Source organism: Sciurus carolinensis, chromosome 5 (genome assembly GCF_902686445.1).
Source record: "Sciurus carolinensis chromosome 5, mSciCar1.2, whole genome shotgun sequence".
In the NCBI taxonomy this organism is placed as follows: Eukaryota; Metazoa; Chordata; class Mammalia; order Rodentia; family Sciuridae; genus Sciurus; species Sciurus carolinensis.
This window is the reverse complement of record NC_062217.1, coordinates 82,819,827-82,847,355: the sequence shown is the minus strand read 5'-3', so window position 1 is coordinate 82,847,355 and position 27,529 is coordinate 82,819,827. Positions and strand designations below refer to the sequence as shown.

The 27,529-nt window shown below is 40.3% G+C and overlaps 1 protein-coding gene across 2 annotated transcripts in view; it reads right to left on the bottom strand.

Annotated features, from left to right (window-relative positions):
• Mipep (mitochondrial intermediate peptidase) overlaps positions 1–27,529 on the bottom strand; it is a 168,128-nt gene that overhangs the window by 23,961 nt on the left and 116,638 nt on the right. For both annotated transcript variants that reach the window (XM_047554261.1, XM_047554262.1), the window contains exons 17-18: positions 6,444–6,565; positions 2,785–2,858 (exon numbers count right to left, since the gene is read on the bottom strand). In XM_047554261.1, coding sequence (XP_047410217.1) covers positions 2,785–2,858; positions 6,444–6,565 — 196 coding nt within the window. The remainder of the gene's footprint in view (positions 1–2,784; positions 2,859–6,443; positions 6,566–27,529) is intronic.

Sequence of the window (27,529 nt, the reverse complement as noted above, 5' to 3'; positions counted from 1 at the left end):
TGTTGCTTCCTATGCAGATCTCTCTGTACAGAGTTAGGCAAAGGGAACTACTAAGTAAAAGCCTTGAGGCCTGGAGTTAGAGACAGGTGGTTGCCTAGCAGTGGTCTTTAACTGACGAATATGGAGCAAACAAAAGGAGAAAAGAAAGAAAGGAATCCTCTTTTCTCTGGGACTCCCTTTAGATGGGGTTCTGACCACTGAGACTGTCAGAAGGGACTGAAACTGCAGAGCAAATCAGTGAATGATCAGCCCAAGGGATGATTCATTCTGGAAAAGTTAAGTAATCTAAACGAGTACCTATGCAGTATTTATTATTCAAAGATCAAAAGCTGCCACTATTTGATTTCTCAGACAGATATCATTCAAAGACTACAAGCACAATGGTAGACACTGGGACACTAAGAAATGGCTTGGAGTTCATTTGAAACCAAAGTCTTGATGGGGAAGGTAAACACAGCTGTGATTTGGTCAGGGAGGTATATGATTTGAAGGTAGATATTCTCTTTGCCTCTTGCTACTTAATATAATTTTTTATATTTATCTCGTAAGTAGTTATAATACATAAAGCAGTTATGAAAAGTTATATTTTCATAAAAGAGTGATACCGACTAGATTGAATATGCTTTAATAACACAAATCTCAGTAATTTTACCAATCACTCCTAGGAAGACTCCAAACTTGAGGCTATGAACCATCAACTATGTTATTCTGTTTTGGGTTACAGACTGGTGACATAAAAGAAAATGAGATGCTACTGCAGGCCTTGTCTTATCAATCCAACCCTAGAGAGTGACAGTAAGCATAACCTCTTTCCAGGTCCCCCCATTCATCTTTGGCATGCACCAAGTCATGTGAATTAATGAGATCTGACAGAACAATATGAGGAAAAATATTAAAGGATGAAAGCAAAATAGTTCTATTTTAGTGTTAACTGGAATTTGAATACTTCAGCACCTCTGGTCTGAACTACTGACTTATTTTTCTCTAGAGTGTGTGAATTTCAGTGCAAAAAAGATATTAAATTTCTTAACACAAAAATGTTTTGGATAAAGAACAGAAATTTTAGCAAAGTAGTTGCATCATTGTCAGGAGCAGAACAGAAAACACCAGTCAAAAGATAAAATGTGGAAAGAAATTAAATTTTTCTTTTGATGGAACCACGTGGAAATTAATATTTATACGTGGACAGCGTTTAAAGTCTAGTCTCAAAAAGGACAAGTTTAGCAGGGCTTTCAGAGGTCACACTAAGAGGAACTATCTATCTCCAAGAGGAAGGAATTCAGGTGCATCTCTTCCATTCTCAGTTCATGGGGGCTGTCTACACAGTACTGCAAACCACCAATTAAAAACACACAATTTTAAAAATTATTTGCTTAAATATTATTAGCCAATTAATTTCACTTTTTTCTGAGTCCGTAGCAGACCTTTGGCTAGGTGTCCTTTTTCATAGGTTGCATAATAGCATGGTCTCTGCTGCCAGAAGTACCAGATTTAAATTCTGGTTCTTCTATTCACTGCCTTGTGCACGGGTGGGGGATCTGGCCTGTTCGATCATCTGTAAATGGGGATAATGATAATTTCTACCTCAAAGAATTACAGAGGAGATTAAATTAACCAAAACATAAAAATTATCTAAAACAATTCTAGCTGGGTACGGTGCCATGCACATGTTGTCCCAACTACTCAGGTGGGCGAGGCAGCCCAGGAGATGGAGGCCAGCCCGTGCAACACAGCAAGACCAATCAAACCAGTTCTGGCTGTAGTAAAGTTCAAGAAAGGCCCATAAGCATCAATGTGCACTATTATCAAAAGATGACAATTCCGAGGCATAGTCCAATAATGGCTACTCAGAACTGTGGGATCACTGGGTGGACAGATTTGTTCCATAAACCTGCTATGGTGTTGAACACATGGAACCTGGAGGAATACCTGCCCCACCTGAAAAAGCTGACTGAATAAATGCAAGTTCCACAAAAGCAGGATTTTTTATATACGTGTCTCTCGGTATTTCACCTCTTGTACTTATAATTTTGCCTGGCATGTTATCAGTCCTTGATAAATATTTGATGAATGAGTGAATGGTTGAAGGCAAGGATCAGAAGGAATGCTAAAAAGGGTGATAGGCATTAGATTCAACAAATGTAGGCCAGGACACATTTAAGTTAGACCAATTACTACCAGAACTCACTCCACTGCTACAGTGAAAATTTCATTTTCCCAATATTGGGAGCTATTTCCTAAATGCAATTTTGTCCAACAGTCAGAAGGCTCAGCTGTGAATATTTGTTAATATATTGAGAGTATCTGATAATACTTGCAACTTATTAGAAGTATTTGTGCAAACATTCCATGAAAAATCATGACAGATACTTCAATTTACAGTTATATTTTCTGTAAAAATATTTATATTTAAAAAACTACTCAAAAAGTTTCATAGGAAAACAAACATTATGACATCACAAAAAAGATAATTTAATTAGGTTTTATTTTTCAATAGGTAAAAAAATCTACCTGAAGCCTTGGCATTTCTCAGAAGGAAAAATAAAGAAGAAACAAATGAGTTCTCTATGTTGAAAACAATAAACAAAAAACAAAACACATTGTGACCTGTTAAATCTAAGAGCATATTTTCTGAGAATTTAGGACTAATTTAACAATTTTCTATTAGTATCTCAGTAACATTCTGAAAGTGGACCCCAAAAGGTATAGCTCATAAAACATTTAAAAAGAAGGAAACACAACACACACATCAAAGAAAAGTTTCTACTCCTGGTTTTGTTTTACCTTGAACCATCAGCATGGGCTCCTTGCCCCCACCATGCGCCAGCATCTCCCGGCGATAGCGCTCCCCGGCGGCCCTGGGGAGAGGAGAGTGTTACAGTGTTACCCACACTTCCTTCAAGGGTCTGCTTGACTCTATGGACACCTGTCTTGAGCTACTCAAAGGAAGCCACTCTGATGCTACATTTAGAAAACCTCCTACCACGTGACAAGTAAGCCCTAGATTATTTTCTTGTTTTTCAAAACGGAATTCTGATTTCTGAATGATTCTAAAATACATAAAACCAGGTGTGAAACATTAACTGTATCAGGATAACTGAATTTTTTACTTTATTTTTTTTAGCAGGCAGCCTCTCTTTATAGAAAGGTTTAGTTTATGTAGTCTAAAAGAAGTAAAAGATGATATCCTATTCTGCATAGTTTTTAGGATTATTTTGAAAGGTTTGAAATTATTTATGCCAATATTTACTTTCTGAAGAAAATCTGAGATGGTCCCTTACAAAGACAGAAAAATAACACTCTAAAATAAGAGTGTAGGAAAGGGAGCTGGCAGGAGAGGGTAGATGATAGCAGCAAACCTCGGCCCAGAACCACAGCTAATGGACCAGAAGACTTGACTCGTGTGTGCTAGTGGCAGAGGCAGAGATGGAAATGCAGGTTGATTTCAGTTTCTCAGACTCTTCATCAGTGACACTGACTTCCACACAGAACACTGTCTATACTAACATAGGGGGGCAGGTTTGGGAGACTTTTTTTTCTTTTCTTTTCTTTCTTTCTTTCTTTTCTTTTCTTTTTTTTGTTTTTTTTTTTTTTTTTTTTTTTTTTTTTTTTTTTTTTTTTTTTTTGTGGTGCTAGGGATAAACCCAGGGCCTCAGGCATGCTAGGCAAGTGCTGTACCACCGAGCAGCATCGTCAGCCCCTTGGAGACTTTTCTTTCTTTTTTCTTCCTTTCTCTCTCTCTCTCTCTCTCTTTCTTTCTTTCTTTTTTTAGTACTGCTGATTGGATCCAAGGGCACTATACCACTGAGCTGCATCCCCAGTTCTTTTTCACTTTTATTTTTTATTTTAAGACAGGGTTTTGCTAAGTTGCAGAGGTCAGTCTTGAAACTGTGGTTCCCTTGCCTTAGCCTCCCAAGTCACTGGGATTACAGCTGAGACTTTTTATAGATTGAAATTCCCCACATAAATGGCACCTAGAAACAAACTAATGCTATTCTTTTATATTTTGTGGAAAATGTTATTCTTTTAACACACTGATGAGATGACTTCGGTAAATTTTGAGACTATTTTCATTCCATTGTCTCTGGAACATCTTTATACACAGGTAACTTTGTGAACATGGCCGTAATTGGACCTTTTGAGAGCATTACAGCATAGAAAGCATGTTGGCATCAGACACTACAGTCACACCCTGAAATGAGTGCTAAGGCAAGGCAGGAAGCCTTCACCGAGGTGTGGCCCTCTCATGCAAGGATGAGAGGTCCTGCCTGACCCTTGGTCAGGTGGCTTAGGGTCCCCTTCAAGCCACAGGAAGCAGCATCCCTTCCCATGTGCCTCTGCTCTTCATGGCATGCTCCCTGATGAAGGCTCTCTGCCTGATTCTTGATCACTAGTGGGATCAAAAATCAACCTTTGACAGAGGTTAGGAATTTTCTAGTCCACTTGAGCACTTTTACTAGCTTGCTTTTATGTGTCCATAAAAGTACGGCAACTACATGTCTAGGCAAGAATGCACACATAACTAAGATATAAATATTTGGAAATATATGTTTTTAATAGTATGTGGTTTTCTAGTAAAGTATAGTTCCTTCAAACAAGATGATATTTTGCCCATTTTATAGAAATCTCCAGTAAAGAGCTGCAATTCCTGAAACTGATTTACTATAGTCAAGTTTGGCTGTAGATCCTTTGAAAATAATAAAATCCAAAAAGCAGACCAAGTGTCTGCAGTCTGCAAAGGGCAAGACAAAATAACATGTGGGTACCAAGCTGTAAAACATTAAAGAATTCTATGACATCAGATTTAAGTTCAAAAGATTTTGGAATTGAATGTGACTATTAACTGCTGAGAAAATTCAAATCTGTGTCAAACTGTTTAAAAGCTGAGAGGTGCAAAGGAGACAGGCAGGGTCAAGGAACTAGAAAAAGACTGACAAGACCGTCTTGTCAAGACAATGAAGCCCTGAGTAAATCACTCACCTCTGAGCCTCAGTTTACTACTATAAAAAGTAGCTGTTGAAGCAAAGCTGCTGTGAATGCCACATGCAAACTCTAGGGCACTCGAAAACTCTAACAGGATGTATATTTTAAACCATGTGAAAGTGGTGAAGATAATAGTCACCCGCCAGAACTGCCAGAGAGGTATTTGAAGACATGTTTATTTGGGTTGTGAGGAGATTAAAAGACTCGAAACAGCTATGACATCAGATCATAATTACTGGTTTGCTTTCAAAGGAAGCACCTTCTAAGGAATCATGAGACCCAAACCTCATTTCCTACTGGTTTCTATTGTTGGAGAGAGTCCTGTGAGGAGGATCAGAAGGAGGTCAAATCCAGGAGCATGGGAACCCCTGACAACCTCTCCTCCCAATACAAGTACTACCTGGATTTCTAAATGACTAGGGAAAATAGGACTGCCTCTCCCAGGTTTCTACACTCCAACCCGGTCTCCTGCCTCCATTCTGGGGGAGGAGGTGGGTATGAGAGGTTTATAACTGAAACTGACCTGCCCTATTTCCTTACTCAATTGTTAAAGGTCACCAGATGCATGTGCTGATCTGATGAATTATGCTTCTGGAAGTGACCCAAGAAGGTCACCACACAAACAGCTTAGTCAACTTTCTACTTTGGAAAGCACTAGACTCTGTCATCTAAACCATGGATTATTCTGATGATGCACATCTGGAGTAAAGGGGACCCCTCTGAGACCACAGCAGAAAGAAATGTGCAGGGGAATTCAGCAGCCACCCTCGCTGTCTTGGTGGCCACCAGGAAGAGCACTACATCAGGGATTGTCAAGGAAACTGACCCTTCTTGAGACTGCCTCTGCCTTCCATGGACATTGTCTCCCCAGGGAAGGAAATTGTTCCAAAAGAAGACAGAGGGATAACATTTAGAAACAAATGGGGATGTTACCCTCAATGAAAAATGTTGCCAACAGTGCTGCTCCCAAGTGGGGAAGAGTAAAAAACCCTTTGTTGGGCAGTAGAGGAAAAACTGTATCCTTGTAGATGAAACCTCAGATGCCTATGCCAAAGTAAAGAACCTGTCAAAGGTGACAGGAAGCTCCAGCTCTGAGAGCAGGAGGCACTGACAGCAGGAGTGGCTGGAAAAATGGAGAAAACACACAGGAGCAAAGTGGGAAAGCAGCAATGGGCCATCTTGTGCAGAAGCCAAAGAGTCACATGGGGTCACGGGGGCATTTGGGGGGTACCAAGCAATTCTACAGACCACAGAGCTGTGGAGTAAGGTGGAATTTTAAGGTCATCATCACCTCAGGAAGGGGCTCATGGAGGACAGGGCCCTAGGACGAGCCTGTCTCACAGTTTCCACTTCCTGCCAGGGTCACCTGGGTTCCAAGCAGCTGACCTTGGGTATAGTGTGATAGGGATTACTGTGGTTGAAGGAGGTGATGTTTTATAAACTTGCTCAGCCCTTATTACCTGTTAAAAGGATCCTGTAGAAAACATTCTTTCCAAACCATGGATGCTACAGCCCTGGACATCAAGTAAGAATAATATTTGGCACCATAGCCCACAAGGTGGCTGAATCTCAGCTGCCAGGCCTGCAAAAACAAAAAGACAGCAAGGGAAACAATCAGTCTCTGCATTTTAGGAATATTATATATGAGAGCACAATGGAAACATATAAGGAAACCTGTGAATGTTTTAAGTTTCATCCTACACAGCCATGTCATTCACAATATTAATATTTTCACATTTTGTATGTTATGTTATGACTCAACTGTGTCTCCTTAAAATTTATATGTTGAAGCCCTAACCTCAGAATATGAGTGTATCTGGAGATAGAGCCTTTAAAGAAATGATTAAAATAAGGCTGGTATACTTGGAAAAAGAGGAAATGTGGACACACAAAGATACCACAGCATGTGCAGAGAGGAAAGGCCATGTGAGGACATAGAGAAGGTAGTCATCTGCAATACAAGAGAGAGGCCTTAGGAGAAACAAACCCACAGACACTTTGATCTTGGCCTTCCAGTCTCTAGAACTGTAATACAAGAAATTTCATTTGCTCACCCTACCCAGTCTGGAGTATTTGTTATGGTAGCTCCAGCAGACTAATATGTACACAAAGAAATTCTTGTATAATGTGAATATGCTCTTCAGACAGATTTTCTTATGTGTGTGTGTATATCCCTTCAAATATGTTTAACTGTCATTGAGTTTACTTACTTTAATTATAATACATTTTATTTCATATGACTATCTAGAAAAAAAATTCCATGTGTTTACTTATTTTTAATAATTTGATAAGTTCAAAAGTTTTACTTTGCAATGACCATTTGCTGCATAAACTGTTTTTCATATGGACTAGTTTTTCTAAAGCTAAACATTTCCATGTTTTATCATAATTATATTTCATGACAAATCAAAAGGGCATAGAACAGAAGAAAAATGGGATGGAACTGAAAAACTGGATATAGGAAGAAAGAGAATCTAGGAATGATTTTTTTTTTCATAAATAAGAAACAAACGCTAAGAACCAAAGGTAACTCCTGGCAGCCTCTCAATGGAAGAAATCCTCAGGGCTCCCTGCCTTATCTAAGACTGTTCAATTTATTTTCTAATCATGACAAAGGAACAAACTGCCACCTAATCACTCCAAGATTCATTTCTGCAATAGAAATGTAGAGAAGAGAGTCCAGAAAGAGCGGTAGGAGGGTTGATCATGCCACAGATTTTCGCAGCTCTTCTGGACACCATGGAGTGCCTGGTCACGGGACTCAGAGACAATTTTTAGAGAAAGCGCCCATTCTTTCTGAGGGCAAGGATGTTGCATATGGACACATGGGTTTTCATGGGAGAATACTGTCCCAGTACAAACTTCCTTCCCCGTGAATACTGCTCTTTCTCTGTCCTAAAAAGTTGAAAACCCCCACACTCTGGCCAGGGAGAGGAGGGACAGACAGGTACAGACGCATACGATCAGGATAGCACTTTCTTTGTAACACCGTCTGGGTTACAAACCCTGTTCTTAACACTTGGGTTTTTAAATTTTTACTTTTCTGAAAAGAATTTAACACAGCAGTCTTCTACTTTCTTCTAATATAACCTTTACCTGACATTAAATTTTTTTGGAAAAAAACCCAGAAGTTCTTCAGAACAATAACTATTCCATAATCAATCTTGTAACTCCCTAGAAATAAAGTATCATCCTCGCTACAACTCTCTAAACTAGAGAAGCATGCAATCATATACTTTGATGTTTAAATTTTTTTAAAAAAAATAAGATTTTCTTTTGGATGATAATATAATTATTCTCTAACAAATCCCTTAATTTCCTCAAAAATAAGATGTAAATATAATCCTTACTCCAACTCTATGAACTAGATAAGCAAATTCTAGTTAATATATTAAGAAACAAACATTTCTGAAAAGATGGTTTCTTCATCACAGAGGTGCAACTAATCTTAGGACATTCTGAGCCCCCTACGCAACACGCAATGACTTCAAAAACAAGGCCATGTGCCAGTTACACTCTGATTGTGTGCAATTCTTTAAGACAATTAATCTGCCTATTCTGAGCAAGGTGGCTGTCATAGGGAGTACTCCAATCAATTTAGGACATGGGACCGTCATGGCAGAAGCAGACAATAATCCTCAATGTCTACTCTTCCCTTTCTTCCAAATAATGACTGGAAACAAGGTGGGCACCTTGGCAGTCCCATGCTGAAGAGAAGACCTGTGTCCAGTGTCTACCTGTGGGTACACCATGTGGGACCACCTGTGAGGGCAGTATCCAGCATTGGTGCCCCAGGGATTTTGACTCCTGATGGCTGCCACTCATGCTGCGCAGGTGACTTGCACAGCTGGCTGCCATCTTGTCTCAGTCACAGTAACAAGGCCTGCACTCTACTTAACACAAGACACTCCTCACCTCAGGCACAGGTGTGGTCCCCACACATTACCATGAAAACACAAAAAATCTTAGGCTGAGGCTCCCAGAGGCTTAAGGGAGGCCATGCCCTTGATGGGAGAAGCTCAGCACTGGAAATGTGGCCTGAAGTTTTAATACACATAAGCATCTCTCATAGTGGAACACAATTCTCTTTGAAACTTTTTCTTAATGGTGATCTGCTAGATCTAGTTGTCAGCCTTTGCAGTATAGGGCCAAGTTTAATTTTGTTTAGATTTGACCTGAATACGATTTTGTTTCATCTTGAGAACAGTTCTACTTCAATAGCAACCTGATTTGAACTAAAAAATGTATAAGTTTCTGATTTTCATCAACTCATAAATGAGTTCCCACTCAAACACAGTTGTAAAAATAAGACCTTTCAGAACTATAGGCAGACACATCAGGATTTCTGTGACGTACCAATGCCTAAGCCACCACATTTGCCTTAGAGTTAACACCCCTACCTGAAAACAGGTATTCTCATTGTGTCTTGCTCTTTGATTACAGGTTTGAGTTTAGTGCCATACCCTTCCCATACCTCAAGACCTGCTAAATCAATTATACCCACCTGACACCTTTCATCAGAGATTCCGAAGTTTATGGACAACTAAGACCTACAATTCCACTGCTGTTTGAACACAATTGCTAAATTCCTTCTAATTTAACTTAATATTACATCCTTGTTTCCATTTTACTCTTTCATCTGAAAAAAATGTAATACTGCACTTCAGCTTAAGCTCTGGAATTAGGGCATTTTCTTCCTTTTAAACAAATATTTTATTCGTTTTAGGAGGGATTTGTCAAGTGGACAGTGTCCATCCTTCCTTCAAAGTTTAATAGACAGATCTGGTTTCAAAAATACACGATGCAAATACCTTCATAATTTCCCTTGTATTCTGGCTAGAAAAGTAAACGTTTCAAATCCTAACACTATGCCGAGGCACGGCTATCTAAACTCGTCTTGGGTTAGATAATCTCAGTGACCCCATCTGAAAGACATAACATGGAGCTGGTGAAGCAGCAGGTCAAAGCCCTGTGGGTAATGTTATTTGCCTCAGAACTCTTCAAAGAACGTGAGACTCTCTGAAGGTTTTTATTTGCCTGTTACTCATTTCTAACTCCAAGATTTGCTAGGAATGGAAAGGTAGCAACATAGCTCTTTACTATTTTCCCTTTCAAATCTGGAGTGGTGGCTAGAGGGAGTACTCACTCAGCACACATTAAATAGTGAATGATGGAACTAACCGTTTCTTTTATCACACTGTTAAATAGAGCATCCTTTCTTAATTTTCAGGGTTATGTGTATAAATGCATTTACCTAAAATATATTTTAAAACAATCTGGGGGCGATCCAAGATGGCGGCCTAGAGGGAGACTGCACCCCCAGTCGCTCCAGAACCCTGGAGTTAAGAAGGGGAGGCATTGAGAGACTCGGACTGAAATAGAGCCACGGGTGAGTCTGCCCACTGGGTAAAGCTCGCCCGGGGGGCAGGCCCAGATTGAGGTGGCTTACTGGAGCCGGGCAGGGCAGCTAGAGTCTTCCCAAGGTAGCCTTCCACACTCCGGCAGTGGGCTCCTCCCACACAGCCAGCTGCACGGCGCAGGCCCACAGTGAGAGCATTTCCGCACAGAGCCAGTTCCAAACCGTGGAAGCAGTAGGGGGCTAGGGGCAGTTTTCTTTGGATGAGCTGCTTTATCAGATTCCTCCAAGACATCAGGCTACTGAAGGCTGGGAGGTGATACACTGGAAATCTACCGGGACACTATAAGCCAATAGCGGAAAACTGCAATATCTCAGGGTCCCACTGACAACTGACCAATATGAGAAAACAAGGGAAGAAAATGTCCCAAACAAACCTAGATACTACATCAATAAAACCCAATGACAGCACAGCAGAAGAAATGTCAGAAAGGGAGTTCAGAATGTACGTAATTAAAACGATCAGGGAAGCTAATGAGGAGATGAAAGAGCAAATGCAGGCATTGAAGGAGGAGATGAAAGAGCAAATGCAGGCATTAAATGATCGCACCAATCAACAGTTAAAAGACCAAATACGGGAAGCAAAAGATCATTTCAATAAAGAGTTAGAGATACTGAAAAAAAAACCAAACTGAAATCCTTGAAATGAAGGAAACAATAAACCAAGTTAAAAACTCCATAGAAAGCATAACCAATAGGACAGAACACCTGGAAGACAGAACCTCAGACATTGAAGACAAATTATTTAATCTTGAAAGCAAAGTTGGCCAAACAGAAAAGATGGTAAGAAATCATGAACAGAATCTACAAGAATTATGGGATATCATGAAAAGGCCAAATTTAAGAATTATTGGGATTGAGGAAGGCTTAGAGAAACAAACCAAAGGAATGAACAATCTATTCAATGAAATAATAACAGAAAATTTCCCAAATCTGAAGAATGAAATGGAAAACCAAGTACAAGAGGCTTATAGAACTCCAAACATACAAAATTACAACAGACCCACACCAAGGCACATTATTATGAAAATACCTAACATACAAAATAAAGACAGAATTTTAAAGGCCGCGAGAGAAAAGAATCAAATTACATTCAGAGGGAAACCAATAAGAATATCAGCAGATTTTTCAATCCAGACCCTAAAAGCTAGAAGGGCCTGGAACAACATATACCAAGCCCTGAAAGAAAATGGATGCCAACCAAGAATCTTATACCCAGCAAAACTTACCTTCAAATTTGACGATGAAATAAGATCCTTCCATGATAAACAAAAGCTAAAGGAATTTACAAAAAGAAAGCCAGCATTACAGAACATTCTCAGCAAAATATTCCATGAGGAAGAGATGAAAAACAACGATGCAAATCAGCAACAGGAGGCGCTAGCCTAAAGGAATAGCCAAATAAAGGAGAAACCAAATCATGTCAAAAACAAATGTGAGTCAATTGACTGGGAATACAAATCATATCACAATAATAACCCTGAATGTTAATGGCCTGAATTCATCAATCAAAAGACACAGACTGGCAGATTGGATTAAAAAGAAAAATCTAACAATATGCTGCCTGCAAGAGACTCACCTCATAGAAAGAGACACCCATAGACTAAAGGTGAAAGGATGGGGAAAAACATACCATGCACACGGACACAGCAAAAAAGCTGGAGTATCCATCCTCATCTCAGATAATGTGGACTTCAAACCAAAACTAATCAGAAGGGATAAAGAAGGACATTACATGCTGCTTAAGGGAAGCATAAATCAGCAAGACATAACAATCATAAATATCTATGCCCCGAACATTGGCTCATCCACGTACGTCAAACAAATCCTTCTCAATTACAGAAATCAAATAGACCACAACACAATAATACTAGGCGATTTTAACACACCTCTCTCACCACTGGATAGATCGTCCAAACAAAAATTGAATAAAGAACTATAGATCTCAACAACACAATCAGCAATTTAGACTTAACGGACATATATAGAATATACCATCCAACAAAGAACGAATACACTTTCTTCTCAGCAGCACATGGATCCTTCTCTAAAATAGACCATATTTTATGCCACAAAGCTACTGTTAGCAAATACAAGAAGATAGAGATACTACCTTGTACTCTATCAGATCATAATGGATTGAAATTAGAAATAAATGACAGAATAAAAAACAGAAACTTCTCCAATACCTGGAGAGTAAATAATACACTATTATATGATGAATGGATAACAGAAGACATCAGGAGGGAAATAAAAAAATTCTTAGAAGTAAACGAGAACAAAGACACATCATATCAAAATCTCTGGGACACTATGAAAGCAGTACTTAGAGGAAGATTTATTTCATGGGGTGCATTCAGAAAAAGAAGCAGAAATCAACAAATAAACGACTTAACACTACAGCTCAAAGCACTAGAAAAAGAAGAGCAGACCAATACCAAAAGTAGTAGAAGACAGGAAATAGTTAAAATCAGAGCCGAAATCAACGAAATCGAAACAAAAGAAACAATTGGAAAAATTAACAAAATAAATAGTTGGTTCTTTGAAAAAATAAATAAAATTGATAAACCCTTAGCCACACTAACAAAGAGAAAGAGGGAGAAAACTCAAATTACTAAAATTCGGAATGAACAAGGAAACATCACAACAGACGAGTGAAATACAAAACATAATTAGAAGCTATTTCGAAAATCTATACTCCAACAAAACAGAAAACCTCGAAGACATCAACAAATTTCTAGAGACATATGAACTACCTAAACTGAACGAGGAGGACATACACAACTTAAATAAACCAATTTCAAGCAATGAAATAGAAGAGGTCATCAAAAGCCTACCAACAAAGAAAAGTCCAGGACCAGATGGGTTCTCAGCCGAGTTCTACAAAACCTTCAAAGAAGAGCTCATTCCAATACTTCTCAAACTATTCCATGAAATAGAAGAGGAGGGAACCCTACCAAACTCGTTCTATGAAGCCAATATCACCCTGATACCTAAACCAGAGAGAGACACATCGAGGAAAGAAAATTTCAGACCAATATCCTTAATGAACATCGACGCAAAAATTCTCAACAAAATTTTAGCAAATCGCATACAAATATATATTAAAAAGATAGTGCACCATGATCAAGTGGGTTTTATCCCAGGGATGCAAGGTTGGTTCAACATCAGGAAATCAATAAATGTCATTCACCATATCAATAGACTTAAAGTTAAGAATCACATGATTATTTCAATAGATGCAGAAAAAGCATTTGATAAAACACAGCATCCCTTCATGCTCAAAACACTAGAAAAAATTGGGGTAGTGGGAACATTCCTAAACATTATAAAGGCAATCTACGCTAAGCCCATGGCTAATATCATTCTAATGGTGAAAAACTGAAAGCGTTCCCCTAAAAACTGGAACAAGGCAGGGATGCCCTCTTTCACCGCTTCTATTCAACATCGTCCTTGAGACTCTAGCCAGAGCAATCAGACAAACCAAAGAAATTAAAGGGATACGAATAGGAAAAGAAGAACTCAAACTATCCCTGTTCGCTGATGACATGATTATATATTTAGAGGAACCTGGAAATTCCACCAGAAAACTTTTAGAACTCATAAGTGAATTCAGTAAAGTAGCAGGTTACAAGATCAATGCTCATAAATCCAATGCATTTTTATACATAAGTGATGAATCTTCAGAAAGAGAAATTAGGAAAACTACCCCATTCACAATAGCCTCAAAAAAAATAAAATACTTGGGAATCAATCTCACAAAAGAGGTGAAAGACCTCTACAATGAGAACTACAGAACACTAAAGAAAGAAATTCAAGAAAACCTTAGAAGATGGAAAGATCTCCCATGTTCCTGGATAGGCAGAATTAATATTGTCAAAATGGCTATACTACTAAAGTGCTATACAGATTCAATGCAATTCCAATTAAAATCCCAATGATGTACCTTGCAGAAATAGAGCAAGCAATTATGAAATTCATCTGGAAGAATAAAAAACCTAGAATAGCTAAAGCAATCCTCAGTAGCAAGAGCGAAGCAGGGGGTATTGCAATACCAGATCTTCAACTCTACTACAAAGCAATAGTAACAAAAACGGCATGGTATTGGTACCAAAATAGACAGGTAGATCAATGGTACAGAATAGAGGAGACGGACACAAACCCAAATAAATACAATTTTCTCATACTAGACAAAGGTTCCAACAATATGCAATGGAGAAAAGATAGCCTCTTCAACAAATGGTGCTGGGAAAACTGGAAAACCATATGCAATAGAATGAAATTAAACCCCTATCTCTCACCCTACACAAAACTCAACTCAAAATGGATCAAGGACCTCAGAATCAGACCAGAGACCCTGCATCTTATAGAAGAAAAAGTAGGTCCAAATCTTCAACTTGTTGGCTCAGGATCAGATTTCCTTAACAGGACTCCCATAGGACAAGAAATAAAAGCAAGAATCAACAACTGGGATAGATTCAAACTTAAAAGCTTTCTCTCAGCAAAGGAAACTATCAGAAATGTGAAGAGAGAGCCTACAGAGTGGGAGAATATCTTTGCCAACCATACCTCAGATAGAGCGCTAATTTCCAGAATCTATAAAGAACTCAAAAAACTCTACACGAAGAATACAAATAATCCAATCAACAAATGGGCTAAGGAAATGAACAGACACTTCACAGAAGAAGATGTACAAGTAATCACCAGATATATGAAAAAATGTTCAACATCCCTAGTAATAAGGGAAATGCAAATCAAAACTACCCTAAGATTTCATCTCATCCCAATTAGAATGGCGATTATCAAGAATACAAGCAACAATAGGTGTTGGCGAGGATGTGGTGAAAAAGGAACACTCATACATTGCTGGTGGGGTTGCAAATTAGTGCAGCCACTCTGGAAAGCAGTGTGGAGATTCCTCAGAAAGCTTGGAATGGAAACACCATTTGACCCAGCTATCCCACTCCTTGGCCTATACCCAAAGGACTTAAAATCAGCATACTACAGAGATACAGCCACATCAATGTTCATTGCTGCTCAATTCACCATAGCCAGATTGTGGAACCAACCTAGATGCCCTTCAGTTGATGAATGGATAAAGAAACTGTGGCATATTTATACAATGGAATATTACTCCGCAACGAAGAATGATAAAATTATGGCATTTGTAGGCAAATGGTCGAAATTGGAGAATATCATGCTAAGTGAGATAAGCCAATCTCAAAAAACTAAAGGACGAATGATCTCGCTGATAAGCTGATGAGGATATATAATGGGGGGTGGGAGGGGCTAGCATTAGGTTTAGGGTTAGGTTTAGAGTTAGGCTAAGGAGAGCGGCAAGAATGAAGGAAAGAAGGACTGGTAGAGGGAAAAGAGGGGTGGGAGGGGTGGGGGGAGGGGAAAAATAAAATAAACATCATTACCCTATGTAAATGTAAAAAAATAAAAAATTAAAAAAAAATAAATAAAACAATCTTATCATGGAACAATACAAACTGCATGAGAATAGGAATGGCACCCATTGTTTCCCTGGTGTGTGTCATTCTGTACTGAAATTTCTTTAGGTCATAAACTATATGATCTGTTCAAGTATAGACGCAGCACAGTAGTTGTTGGAGCATAACAAATTCAAAAGCCCTATGCTGGTTGACTGACTGGAAAGATGGAGGGGCACTATGTGATTCTTTCAGACTGATGCTCAATGTTATGACAAACTAGATTTCTAATGGAGATAAGGAGCCTGGGAATTATATTCATATCACAGACAAAAGGATGCTGTGCTGCTAAAACCAAATTTGGACTAGGCTATACATGGTTTTTAAAAAATACTTCTTTGACTACATTATTTGATAGAAGTGAGATTTTTTTTTTTTTAAGCCAATTTTGGCACCAGATCTCCAGGTCTGGACTGTGCACAGAATTTGAGAAGTGCTTCCTAGACTGTGATTTCAATCTCCTTCAAGCCTCTGAGACTCTATACAAACAATGGGCTAACAACACCACACAAGCACATAAAAGCCTCACAGGTGTACCCGCTGTAATTAGGGTCACTAACAGAAGATAGGAAGAAGCAATTTCCTAAGCCAGTCTTTGCAGCTGGACCATCTGACTCTTCACATTCTCCATGTATAATACTGCTGCTGGTCTGTGGAGTATTTATGATACCAAATCATTGGCATCCAGAGTGTTTAACTGTTGGACCTCACTGGAGAGCAGAAGATAGTCCTCTCTCCATTTTCTCATGTTTATAAAGCTTGCTCATGTGCTCTCTCTGTTTCTATGTCTATATGTTCCGTGAATTAATATAGACTAGGATTTCAATTGATAAAGTACCTATTGACATTGTACCAAAATGCATGAAACAGCAGGGCCAAACAAATAGGAATCTTCAATTTGGAATATAAAGTGATATTACATGGAATACAGTTGTTATGCTGGACACACTCAGGTGGCCCCCATGACCTGCCCTCCTGGTGGTCACACCTTTATGAAATCCCCTTCCTTAATGCGGATAGAATCTGTTATTTGTTTCTAATCAACGAAATATGGCAATGGTGTTGGATGTCTCTCCTGTGATTATCTTATACATGATGTCTCTTGTCTCTAGCTGACTCACCCTAGAAACCCTCTTGTGGTAGCAGGAGGAACTTGCACCCAGGTTAGGAAAGCCCACTGTCAGACACCCTGGGGGTCCTCTAGACCTGGGAGGCCTGCAGGACCTGAGGAAGGGGGCTCTGTCACCTGAGAGAAGACCCTAGGACCTGGGTGGGGAGCTCCTCTAGGGTCTATGGGCCATCTATAGACAGCAAGAAGCCTGTCAGTCCTACGGCCATAAGGAAATGAGTGAAGCAGTCAAACCCCAGTTGAATCCACAGCCTGAATGACATCATTGCCACAGCATTCTGAGGCCCCAAGCAGAGGAAGTGCTAAGTAGTACAGACAGCTGATCCCCAGGAATGTGAGAAGTGTACTGTTGGACGTCACTATGTTTGTGGTGATTGTTAAAACCCTGAAAATATAGGAGGGGTATCTATATTTCTTAAAGGCCTTTTCTGTTAACTTGAAAAAAGGTAAAAATTAGAACTCTAATTTGGACAAGATAAAAGTCATGTGTTGGGAAGACACCAGCTCACCAGACCTATCCACTCACCTCTGGTTTGTGAGGTGAAGGAAACCAATTGTACAACCATTCTAATTTCAAACTACTGACACCCCCAAAAAGCCACATTTCTGTTATATCGGACACCTATAATTTTTTACTTCATTTCTACCATATCTGCTAAAACACATATCACAACACACCACAGAACTATTTTTTTTTATCTTCTTTTTTTTTATTGTAAGCAAATGGGATACATGTTGTTTCTCTGTCTGTACATGGCGTAAAGGCATACCATTTGTGTAATCATAAATTTACATAGGATAATGTTGTTTGATTCATTCTGCCATTTTTTCCCTTCCCCCCCTCCCCTCCCACCTTTCCCCTCCATCTATACAGTCCTTCCTTCCTCCATCCCTGCCCCCCTCCCTAAACCCAACTCCAACCCCAACACTAACCCTTCCCACCCCCCATTATGTGTCATCATCCACTTATTAGCGATATCATTCTTCCTTTGGTTTTTTGAGATTGGCTTATCTCACTTAGCATGATATTCTCCAGTTTCATCCATTTGCCTGCAAATGCCATAATTTTATCATTCTTTATGGCTGAGTAATATTCCATTGTATATATATACCACAGTTTCTTTATCCATTCATCAACTGAAGGGCATCTAGGTTGGTTCCACAATCTGGCTATTGTGAACTGAGCAGCTATGAACATTGATGTGGCTGTATTTCTGTAATATGCTGATTTTAAGTCCTTTGGGTATAGGCCAAGGAGTGGGATAGCTGGGTCAAATGGTGTTTCCATTCCAAGTTTTCTAAGGAATCTCCACACTGCTTTCCAGAGTGGCTGCACTAATTTGCAGCCCCACCAGCAATGTAAGAGTGTACCTTTCTCCCCACATCCTCGCCAACACCTGTTGTTGCTTGTGTTCTTGATAATTGCCATTCTAATTGGGATGAGATGGAATCTTAGGGTGGTTTTGATTTGCATTTCTCTTATTACTAGAGATGTTGAACATTTTTCCATATGTTTGTTGATTGCTTGTATATCTTCTTCTGTGAAGTGTCTATTCATTTCCTTAGCCCATTTGTCAGTTGGATTATTTACATTCTTGGTGTAGAGTTTTTTGAGTTCTTTATAGATTCTGGAGATTAGCGCTCTATCTGAAGTATGATTGGCAAAGATTTTCTCCCACTCTGTAGGCTCTTTCTTCGCATTGCTGATAGTTTCCTTTGCTGAGAGAAAGCTTTTTAGTTTGAATCTATCCCAGTTATTAATTCTTGCTTTTATTTCTTGTGCTATGGGAGTCCTGTTGAGGAAGTCTGGTCCTAAGCCGACATGTTGAAGCTCTGGACCTACTTTTTCTTCTATAAGATGCAAGGTCTCTGGTCTGATTCCGAGATCCTTAATCCATTTGAGGTTAGTTTCGTGCATGGTGAGAGATATGGGTTTAGTTTCATTCTGTTGCATATGGATTTCCAATTCTCCCAGCACCATTTGTTGAAGAGGCTATCTTTTCTCCATTGCATATTTTTGGAACCTTTGTCTAGTATGAGAAAATTGTATTTATTTGGGTTTGTGTCCGTCTCCTCTATTCTGTACCATTGATCCACCTTTCTATTTTGGTACCAATACCATGCCGTTTTTGTTACTATTGCTTTGTAGTAGAGTTGAAGATCTTGTATTGTGATACCCCCTGCTTCACTCTTTCTGCTAAGGATTGCTTTAGCTATTCTGGGTTTTTTATTCTTCCAGATGAATTTCATAATTGCTTGCTCTATTTCTGTAAGGTACATCATTGGGATTTTAATTGGAATTGCATTGAATCTGTATAGCACTTTTGGTAGTATGGCCATTTTGACAATATTAATTCTTCCTATCCAAGAACATGGGAGATCTTTCCATCTTCTAAGGTTTTCTTGAATTTCTTTCTTTAGTGTTCTGTAGTTCTCATTGTAGAGGTCTTTCACCTCTTTTGTGAGATTGATTCCCAAATACTTTATTTTTTTCGAAGCTATTGTGAATGGGGTAGTTTTCCTAATTTCTCTTTCTGAAGATTCATCACTTATGTATAAAAATGCCTTAGATTTATGTGCATTGATCTTATATCCCGCTACTTTACTGAATTCACTTATGAGATCTAAAAGTTTTCTGGTGGAATTTCCTGGTTCCTCTAAGTATACCATCATATCATCGGCAAATAGGGATAGTTTGAGTTCTTCTTTTCCTATTCGTATCCCTTTAATTTCTTTGGTCTGTCTAATTGCTCTGGCTAGAGTTTCAAGGATGATATTGAATAGAAGTGGTGAAAGAGGGCATCCCTGCCTTGTTCCAGTTTTTAGAGGGAATGCTTTCAGTTTTTCACCATTTAGAATGATATTAGCCATGGGTTTAGCGTAGATGGCCTTTACAATGTTAAGGATTGTTCCCACTATCCCTATTTTTTCTAGTGTTTTGAGCATGAAGGGGTGCTGTATTTTATCAAATGCTTTTTCTGCATCTATTGAAATAATCATGTGATTCTTGACTTTAAGTCTATTGATATGGTGAATGACATTTATTGATTTCCTGATGTTGAACCAACCTTGCATCCCTGGGATGAAACCCACTTGATCATGGTGCACTATCTTTTTAATATGTTTTTGTATGCAATTTGCTAAAATTTTGTTTAGAATTTTTGCGTCGATGTTCATTAAGGATATTGGTCTGAAATTTTCTTTCCTCTATGTGTCTCTGTCTGGTTTAGGAATCAGGGTAATATTGGCTTCATAGAATGAGTTTGGGAGAGTTCCCTCCTCTTCTATTTTCTGGAATACTTTGAGAAGTATTGGAATGAGTTCTTCTTTAAAAGTTTTGTAGAACTCGGCTGAGAACCCATCTGGTCCTGGACTTTTCTTTGTTGGAAGGCTTTTGATGACTTCTTCTATTTCATTACTTGAAATTGGTCTATTTAAATTGTGTATGTCCTCCTCGTTCAGTTTAGACAATTCATATGTCTCTAGAAACCTGTTGATGTCTTCGAGGTTTTCTGTTTTGTTGGAGTATAGATTTTCAAAATAGCTTCTAATTATGTTTTGTATTTCAGTCGTGTCTGTTGTGGTATTTCCTTGTTCATTCCGAATTTTAGTGATTTGGGTTTTCTCTCGTCTTCTCTTTGTTAGTGTGGCTAAAGGTTTATCAATTTTGTTTATTTTTTCGAAGAATCAACTATTTATTTTGTCAATTTTTTGTATTGTTTCTTTCGTTTCAATTTCGTTGATTTCAGCTCTCAGTTTAACTATTTCCTGTCTTCTACTACTTTTGGTGTTGGTCTGTTCTTCTTTTTCTAGGGCTTTGAGCTGTAGTGTTAGGTCATTTATTTTTTGAGTTTTACTTCTTTTATTAAATGCGCTCCATGAAATAAATCTTCCTCTAAGTACTGCTTTCATAGTGTCCCAGAGATTTTGATATGTTGTGTCTTTGTTTTCACTTACCTCTAAGAATTTTTTAATTTCCTTCCTAATATCTTCTGTTATCCATTCATCATATAGTAGCATATTGTTTAATCTCCAGGTGTTGGAGTAGTTTCTGTTTTTTACTCTTTCATTAATTTGTAACTTCAATCCATTATGATCTGATAGAATACAAGGTAGTGTCTCTATCTTCTTGTATTTGCTGACATTAGCTTTGTGGCATAATATATGGTCTATTTTAGAGAAGGATCCATGTGCTGCTGAGAAGAAAGTGTATTCGCTCTTGGTTGGATGGTATATTCTATAAATGTCTGTTAAGTCTAAATTATTGATTGTGTTATTGAGATCTATGGTTTCTTTGTTCAATTTTTGTTTGGAAGATCTGTCCAGTGGTGAAAGAGGCGTGTTAAAATCACCTAGTATTATTGTGTTATGGTCTATTTGGTTTCTAAAATTGAGAAGGATTTGTTTAACATACATGGATGAGCCACTGTTTGGGGCATAGATGTTTATGATTGTTATATCTTGCTGATTTATGCTTCCCTTAAGCAGTATGAAATGTCCTTCTTTATCCCTTCTAACTAACATTGGCTTGAAGTCCACATTATCTGAAATGAGGATGGATACTCCAGCTTTTTTGCTGAGCCCATGTGCATGGTATGTTTTTCCCCATCCTTTCACCTTTAGTCTATGGGTATCTCTTTCTATGAGGTGAGTCTCTTGCAACATATTGTTGGATCTTTCTTTTTAATCCAATCTGCCAGTCTATGTCTTTTGATTGATGAATTCAGGCCATTAACATTCAGGGTTATTATTGAGATATGATTTGTATTCCCGGTCATTTGGTTCATATTTAAAATTTTTGACACATCTTGGTTCCTCCTTTATTTGACAGTTCCTTTAGGATAATTCCTCCCTTTGCTGATTTGCTTCTTTGTTTTTTATCTCTTCCTCATGAAATATTTTGCTGAGAATGTTCTGTAATGCTGGCTTCCTTTTTGTAAATTCTTTTAGCTTTTGTTTATCATGGAATGATCTTATTTCATCATCAAATTTGAAGGTAAGTTTTGCTGGGTATAAGATTCTTGGTTGGCATCCATTTTCTTTCAGAGCTTGAAAAATGTTGTTCCAGGCCCTTCTAGCTCTTAGGGTCTGGATTGAAAAATCTGCTGATATCCGTATTGGTTTCCCCCTGAATGTAATTTGGTTCTTTTCTCTCACAGCCTTTAAAATTCTGTCTTTATTTTGTATGTTAGGTATTTTCATTATAATGTGCCTTGGTGTGGGTCTGTTGTAATTTTGTGTATTTGGAGTCCTATAAGCCTCTTGGACTTGATTTTCCATTTCATTCTTCAGATTTGGGAAATTTTCTGATATTATTTCTTCAAATAGATTGTTCATTCCTTTGGTTTGTTTCTCTAAGCCTTCCTCAATCCCAATAATTCTCAAATTTGGCCTTTTCATGATATCCCATAGTTCTTCGAGATTCTGTTCATGATTTCTTACCATCTTCTCTGTTTGTTCAACTTTGTTTTCGAGGTTAAATATTTTGTCTTCAATATCTGAAGTTCTGTCTTCCAGGTGTTCTATCCTATTGGTTATGCTTTCTATGGAGTTCTTAATTTGGTTTATCGTCTCCTTCATTTCAAGGATTTCTGTTTGGTTTTTTTTTCAATATCTCTAACTCTTTATTGAAATGATCTTTTGCTTCCTGAATTTGCTCTGTTAACTGTCGATTGGTGCGATCGTTCAATGCCTGCATTTGCTCTTTCATCTCATCGTTTGCTTCCCTAATCATTTTAATTATGTACATTCTGAACTCCCTTTCTGTCATTTCTTCTGCCATGCTGTCGTTGGATTTTATTGATGTAACATCTAGATTTGTTTGGGGCATTTTCTTCCCTTGTTTTCTCATATTGTTCAGGAATCAGTGGGTCATTAAGATATTGCAGATTTCCTCTATCAACTTATAATGTCCCTGAAGATTGCTAGTATATCCCCTCTTATCCTTCAGTAGCCTGAAGTCTTGGAGGAGGTTGATAATGCAGAGCTCTACGAAGAAGCTGCCTCTCTAGGGGTGGTAACCCTCAGATGGCGTATATTCCCTGCTAGTGGGCAGAGGTGCCTCCACTTGTTGACCAATGGTCATCCAATGGGGAACTAGACTGCGGGCTGAGGCAAGGCCTGTTTGTGCCTATGTCTCTGGTTTTGCCGTCCCTGTGGGAAAACCTCCCCCGGCCGGGAAGAGTCACTCGGTGGGGACGTCTCGCTGGTCAGTTGCCCTCCTAGAGGTTCCCCTCAATCTACAACTACCACCTGGGCTGGGCTGTCTTCCTCTGCAACGATCCCAGGGGCCCGGACCTACGTCCTGGGCCTGGGAGCCTCACCCTTCGCAGGCGAGTCTCCTTAGGCTGCCTCTCCCAGAGAATCTGCCCGCCGCCCTGGAAACTTCGCTCCGACCCTAGGCGTGTCTCTGTGCGGCTCTTCCAGCAAGAAGCCACCTAGCTCCTGGGACCCTGCTCTGCACCAATCGCCTGGCTATGCAGCCCCTCCCCTGAGCCAGCACCTGGAGCCCCGTACAATAGCTCCGAGACCCAGAGACCCGCCACACACCTCCTCCTCCGGACAGCCGCCCGGTTTCCGACGCAGTCACTAGGAGTCCAAACAACTCACTTCGGGTCTCCTCCTCCCGCCAACCACCCGTAGCCCTAGGCAGTCACTCCAAGTCCAAGTGACCCGCCCTGTTCCTCCTCCTCCTCCTTGGGGTAGCCCCCCGAGTGTTCAGGAGCGGTCGCTCCGAGACCAAGTGACTCACCACGCTCCTCCTCCAGGCAGGCCACCGGTGTTCAGGAGCGGTCGCTTTTAGTCCAATCAACTCACCACTCGCCTCCTCCTCTGGCAACCACCTGTGGCTCTGATGCAGTCACTCCCAGACTAAGTGTCCCACCGCTCTCCTCCTCCAGGCAGGCCACCAGTGTTCTGGAGCAGCTGCTCCGAGTTCAAGCAGCTCGTCACACAGCTCCTACTCCGGCAACTGCCCGCGGCTCTGATGCAGTCACTCCCAGGTCAAGCAACACGCCGCGCTCCTCCTCCTCCTCCGGGCAACCTCCCGGCACTCAGGAGCGCTCGCTCTGAGTTCAAACAGTTCACCATGTAGCTCCTCCTCTGGCAACCACCTGTGGCTCCGATGCAGTCACTCCTAGACCAAGCGTCCCGCCGCGCTCCTCCTCTTCCTCCGGGCAGTCCCCCGGCGCTCAGGAGCGCCCACTCTGAGTTCAAACAGCTCACCACGCAGCTCCTCCTCTGGCGACCGCCCGTGGCTCTGATGCAGTCACTCCTAGACCAAGCGTCCCGCCGCGCTTCTCCTCTTCCTCCGGGCAGCCCCCCGGTGTTCAGAAGTGGTCGCTCTGGGTCCAAACAGCTCGCCACGCAGCTCCTCCCCAGGCAGCCGCCCGGAGCCCCAGTGGTTGCTCCGAGTCCAAGCGCTGTGCTGAGCCGCCTCCTCTACGATGATCCCAGTTGTCCGTGTTTACCGCTCCAGCGGGGGGAGGGGCGTCTCGCCGAGCAACTCCACTTCACAAATTCCCTGCGTTCCGGGGCTACCGCCCCATCCAGGACGCCTCCCCAACAGGAGAGACTCACCCGGCGGCTTTGAGTTGGTCCCAAGTCTCTCACTATCTCCTCTTTTGAATCTTGCGTCCTGGAGCAGCGTGAAATGCAGCCGCCCTCTAGTCCGCCATCTTGGCCCCTCCCCCACAGAACTATTTTAACAGCTGAAAAGGAAATCCTTACACAAGCAATAATAGAATTATAGTCTAAAATGTTAATCCTGCCCTCCAACATGTAAAAATATGTATGAGATACACATCCTTGTCCACATGAGCATACAAAAATCTAAATAATTTGTGAAAGTATCATTTCATGAGAATCCTATAGTATCCTAATGACAACTAGAAAATATTTTTCTATGCCAATGACAGAATACAGCCTACTTTAAAGAGACTAGGTTCAGCATTATATGTAAAAAAAAAAATCCCTCCTAACAATCCAATTCTCTTTAGGCAATTAATAGCAATGATGCAGGCACACAGCTTGTATCCTCCTTGAAGAAAAACAGTACAATAAAACACCATGTCCCTGCATGTCCCCTTTCTGTCCCCAAGAACCTAGTCAAGTTAAGGGAACAATAACAGCAAATCTGGGCGAGAATGTCCAGATATCTTTAAGGACACTGGTTTTCTCTCATGTATGCTGGATATTAGGACAAGCTGGTGCTTTCTGCATGTATACCAGGAAAGGTCTCCTTGGGATGTTGGTCATACAAGGAGCAGAGCAAGTTAATACTGATGATATCATTGCTTCTGCAACCTAACCTATAAAATGCTTCCTGCCTGCAGTAACTGCTGCAGACCAGAGCAGCAGTTGAGAGTTCCAGGCTGCCTCTGGACAAAGCGTTGTGAGGAGGAAGAGATACGACTTTCTGGTGAGGCACTGGAGGAACTGCATGTAGCAGAGGTATACCTATGCAGCTTGTCACCACCAGACCTCCCTGTAAACATTCTCAATAAAAATTATGGCTCATAAACCATCTTTGGGGGTCTTCCTTGGTCTCTTGGCAGCCTATCCAATGCCCCTAGTACAACTGGGTGGTAGATGGTACAATGCTAATGATGCACAGCATTATTAATTAGGAGTCTCTTTAGTATGTCAACCTCAATTATCAATTTCATATATATGAATTTAAACAATTTTGCAAAACCAAACCCCTGGAAATCTAGTCTTGCACCTATCAAAAACTAATATATTAGAAGAGCAAAGATGTAACTGACTCGATGGAAAACATTTATTAGATGAAACATGGAAAGGTAAAACTGATCTAATTAAATGAGATAATAAATGAAAAGCAAACAACAAGCACAGCTGGAACTAAGCAATGTTGGCTTTATTCCTTCCTAATAAAAACTTCTTAGCATGGCTTTTTCTGTTGACTGTAACATCTCCAGGGAAAAATGCAGATTGCCCCTTCATTCTAGAGCATGGTCAAATAGTACAGAGGAGTCAGGCTTCCACAGTCAGGAAGGCACGGGACAGCAAGGGAGACCTTGGCAGGAATGGTTCCTTAGTGTCCAGGCTACCATCCGGCAGTCTTTGGTAGTTAAGTCACAGGACACAGGTGTAGTACAGGCACCAAAACAAGAGGGCGCTGCTTTTGCCTTCATATGATCATGAACCATCCAGCAAAGGAGGTGGGTGTTTATGTAGGATCAGAAAAAAACTAGGAGAGGAAAACTGGAAAAGGATGTGACAGTCCTTTGTAGACAATGGGATTTTTCTGCCCATGTGCACAGAGGAATACAAAAACAGTGATGCAGCAGGGACAGTAACTTCTCAAAGTAAAGAAAGTCCAAAGGTAGGTGCATCAACTTGCACAGGTGTGCAAGGGAAGCAGGTGTGCAGAGAGCGAGGTGATGGTAATTGTGGGCAGAGTCTCTCTCCACCCTGACTGCACCTGTCAGAGCTGGCGCTCAGTTTGAGAACTAAGATCTCCACCCACCTTGGGGTACCAGGCAGACTGTATCCCTGTCCAGTAAGATCTATTTAGAATACAAAAAGGGCAAAAACAAAAAGAATGACTTGGCATCCAAAGAGCCTATCAACTCCTCACATTATGCAGGCAAGGAGAACCCTAGAATTTCTTCCTTTGATCCTTATAGCTCAGACTTCATCTCCTGTCTCTTTTCCTTTAAATCTGCAGCTGCCGTACTGGTGACTTGCTGGTCCAAAGCACAAGGGGCAGTGAGCAAGCTCCTAATTCTACACATTCCTGTCCTTGCTTTTCTCTCTGCCCCAGAAACTCTCCCCCTGGAAATAACCATATGGATCATTCTCTCACTTTCTCTAGTTTCTACTCAAATAATACTTTTATCAATAAAAATCTTTTTTTGATTAAAAAGAAAAAAAAGACACTACTTACTGCCTACTCAGTGCTGATCCTGGGAGCAATCAGGACATTTGGTTTTAGCACTGTTCCCTGCTCACAGGCAGCTAGGCCTCTGTGTTCACGGCAGTAGGGGCCTACTTGTACCCTGGATCCCTACTTGTGCTGGTCCTCATTGTGGGAGTGAATACTCCACCATGTGCTCAGGCTCTCAGGGACTACCATATGGGCCTCCCTGGGTGCCCTCAGTGGGTGGTGCACCTCCCCACCACAGGACTGGAGTCCTGGCCTTCACGGTCACTTCCCTACCATGGAGACACCCCTGCCAGGTCTCCCATTTACCTAATCAGCCAGCACATGAGACTGGTTTATGGAGGATATATGGAAGTGGGGGATGGGACAGATGCACTAGTTTAATATTTTCAAAATGCCATCCCAGTAACAAATGAGTTTTTCTTGTGCCTTTAAAATCTTTGTAGAGAAAATTTCTAATTTCTCCTGTACTGCTAGGTCCCGAGTACCTTGGTTAACAGCCAGGGTTTCACTGTTATACAGACATAGTTCTTTCCTCTTTGCCTAGGAGCATGACACATAATGGATAAGCATAGACTTGAAACTCATCCATTCATCTT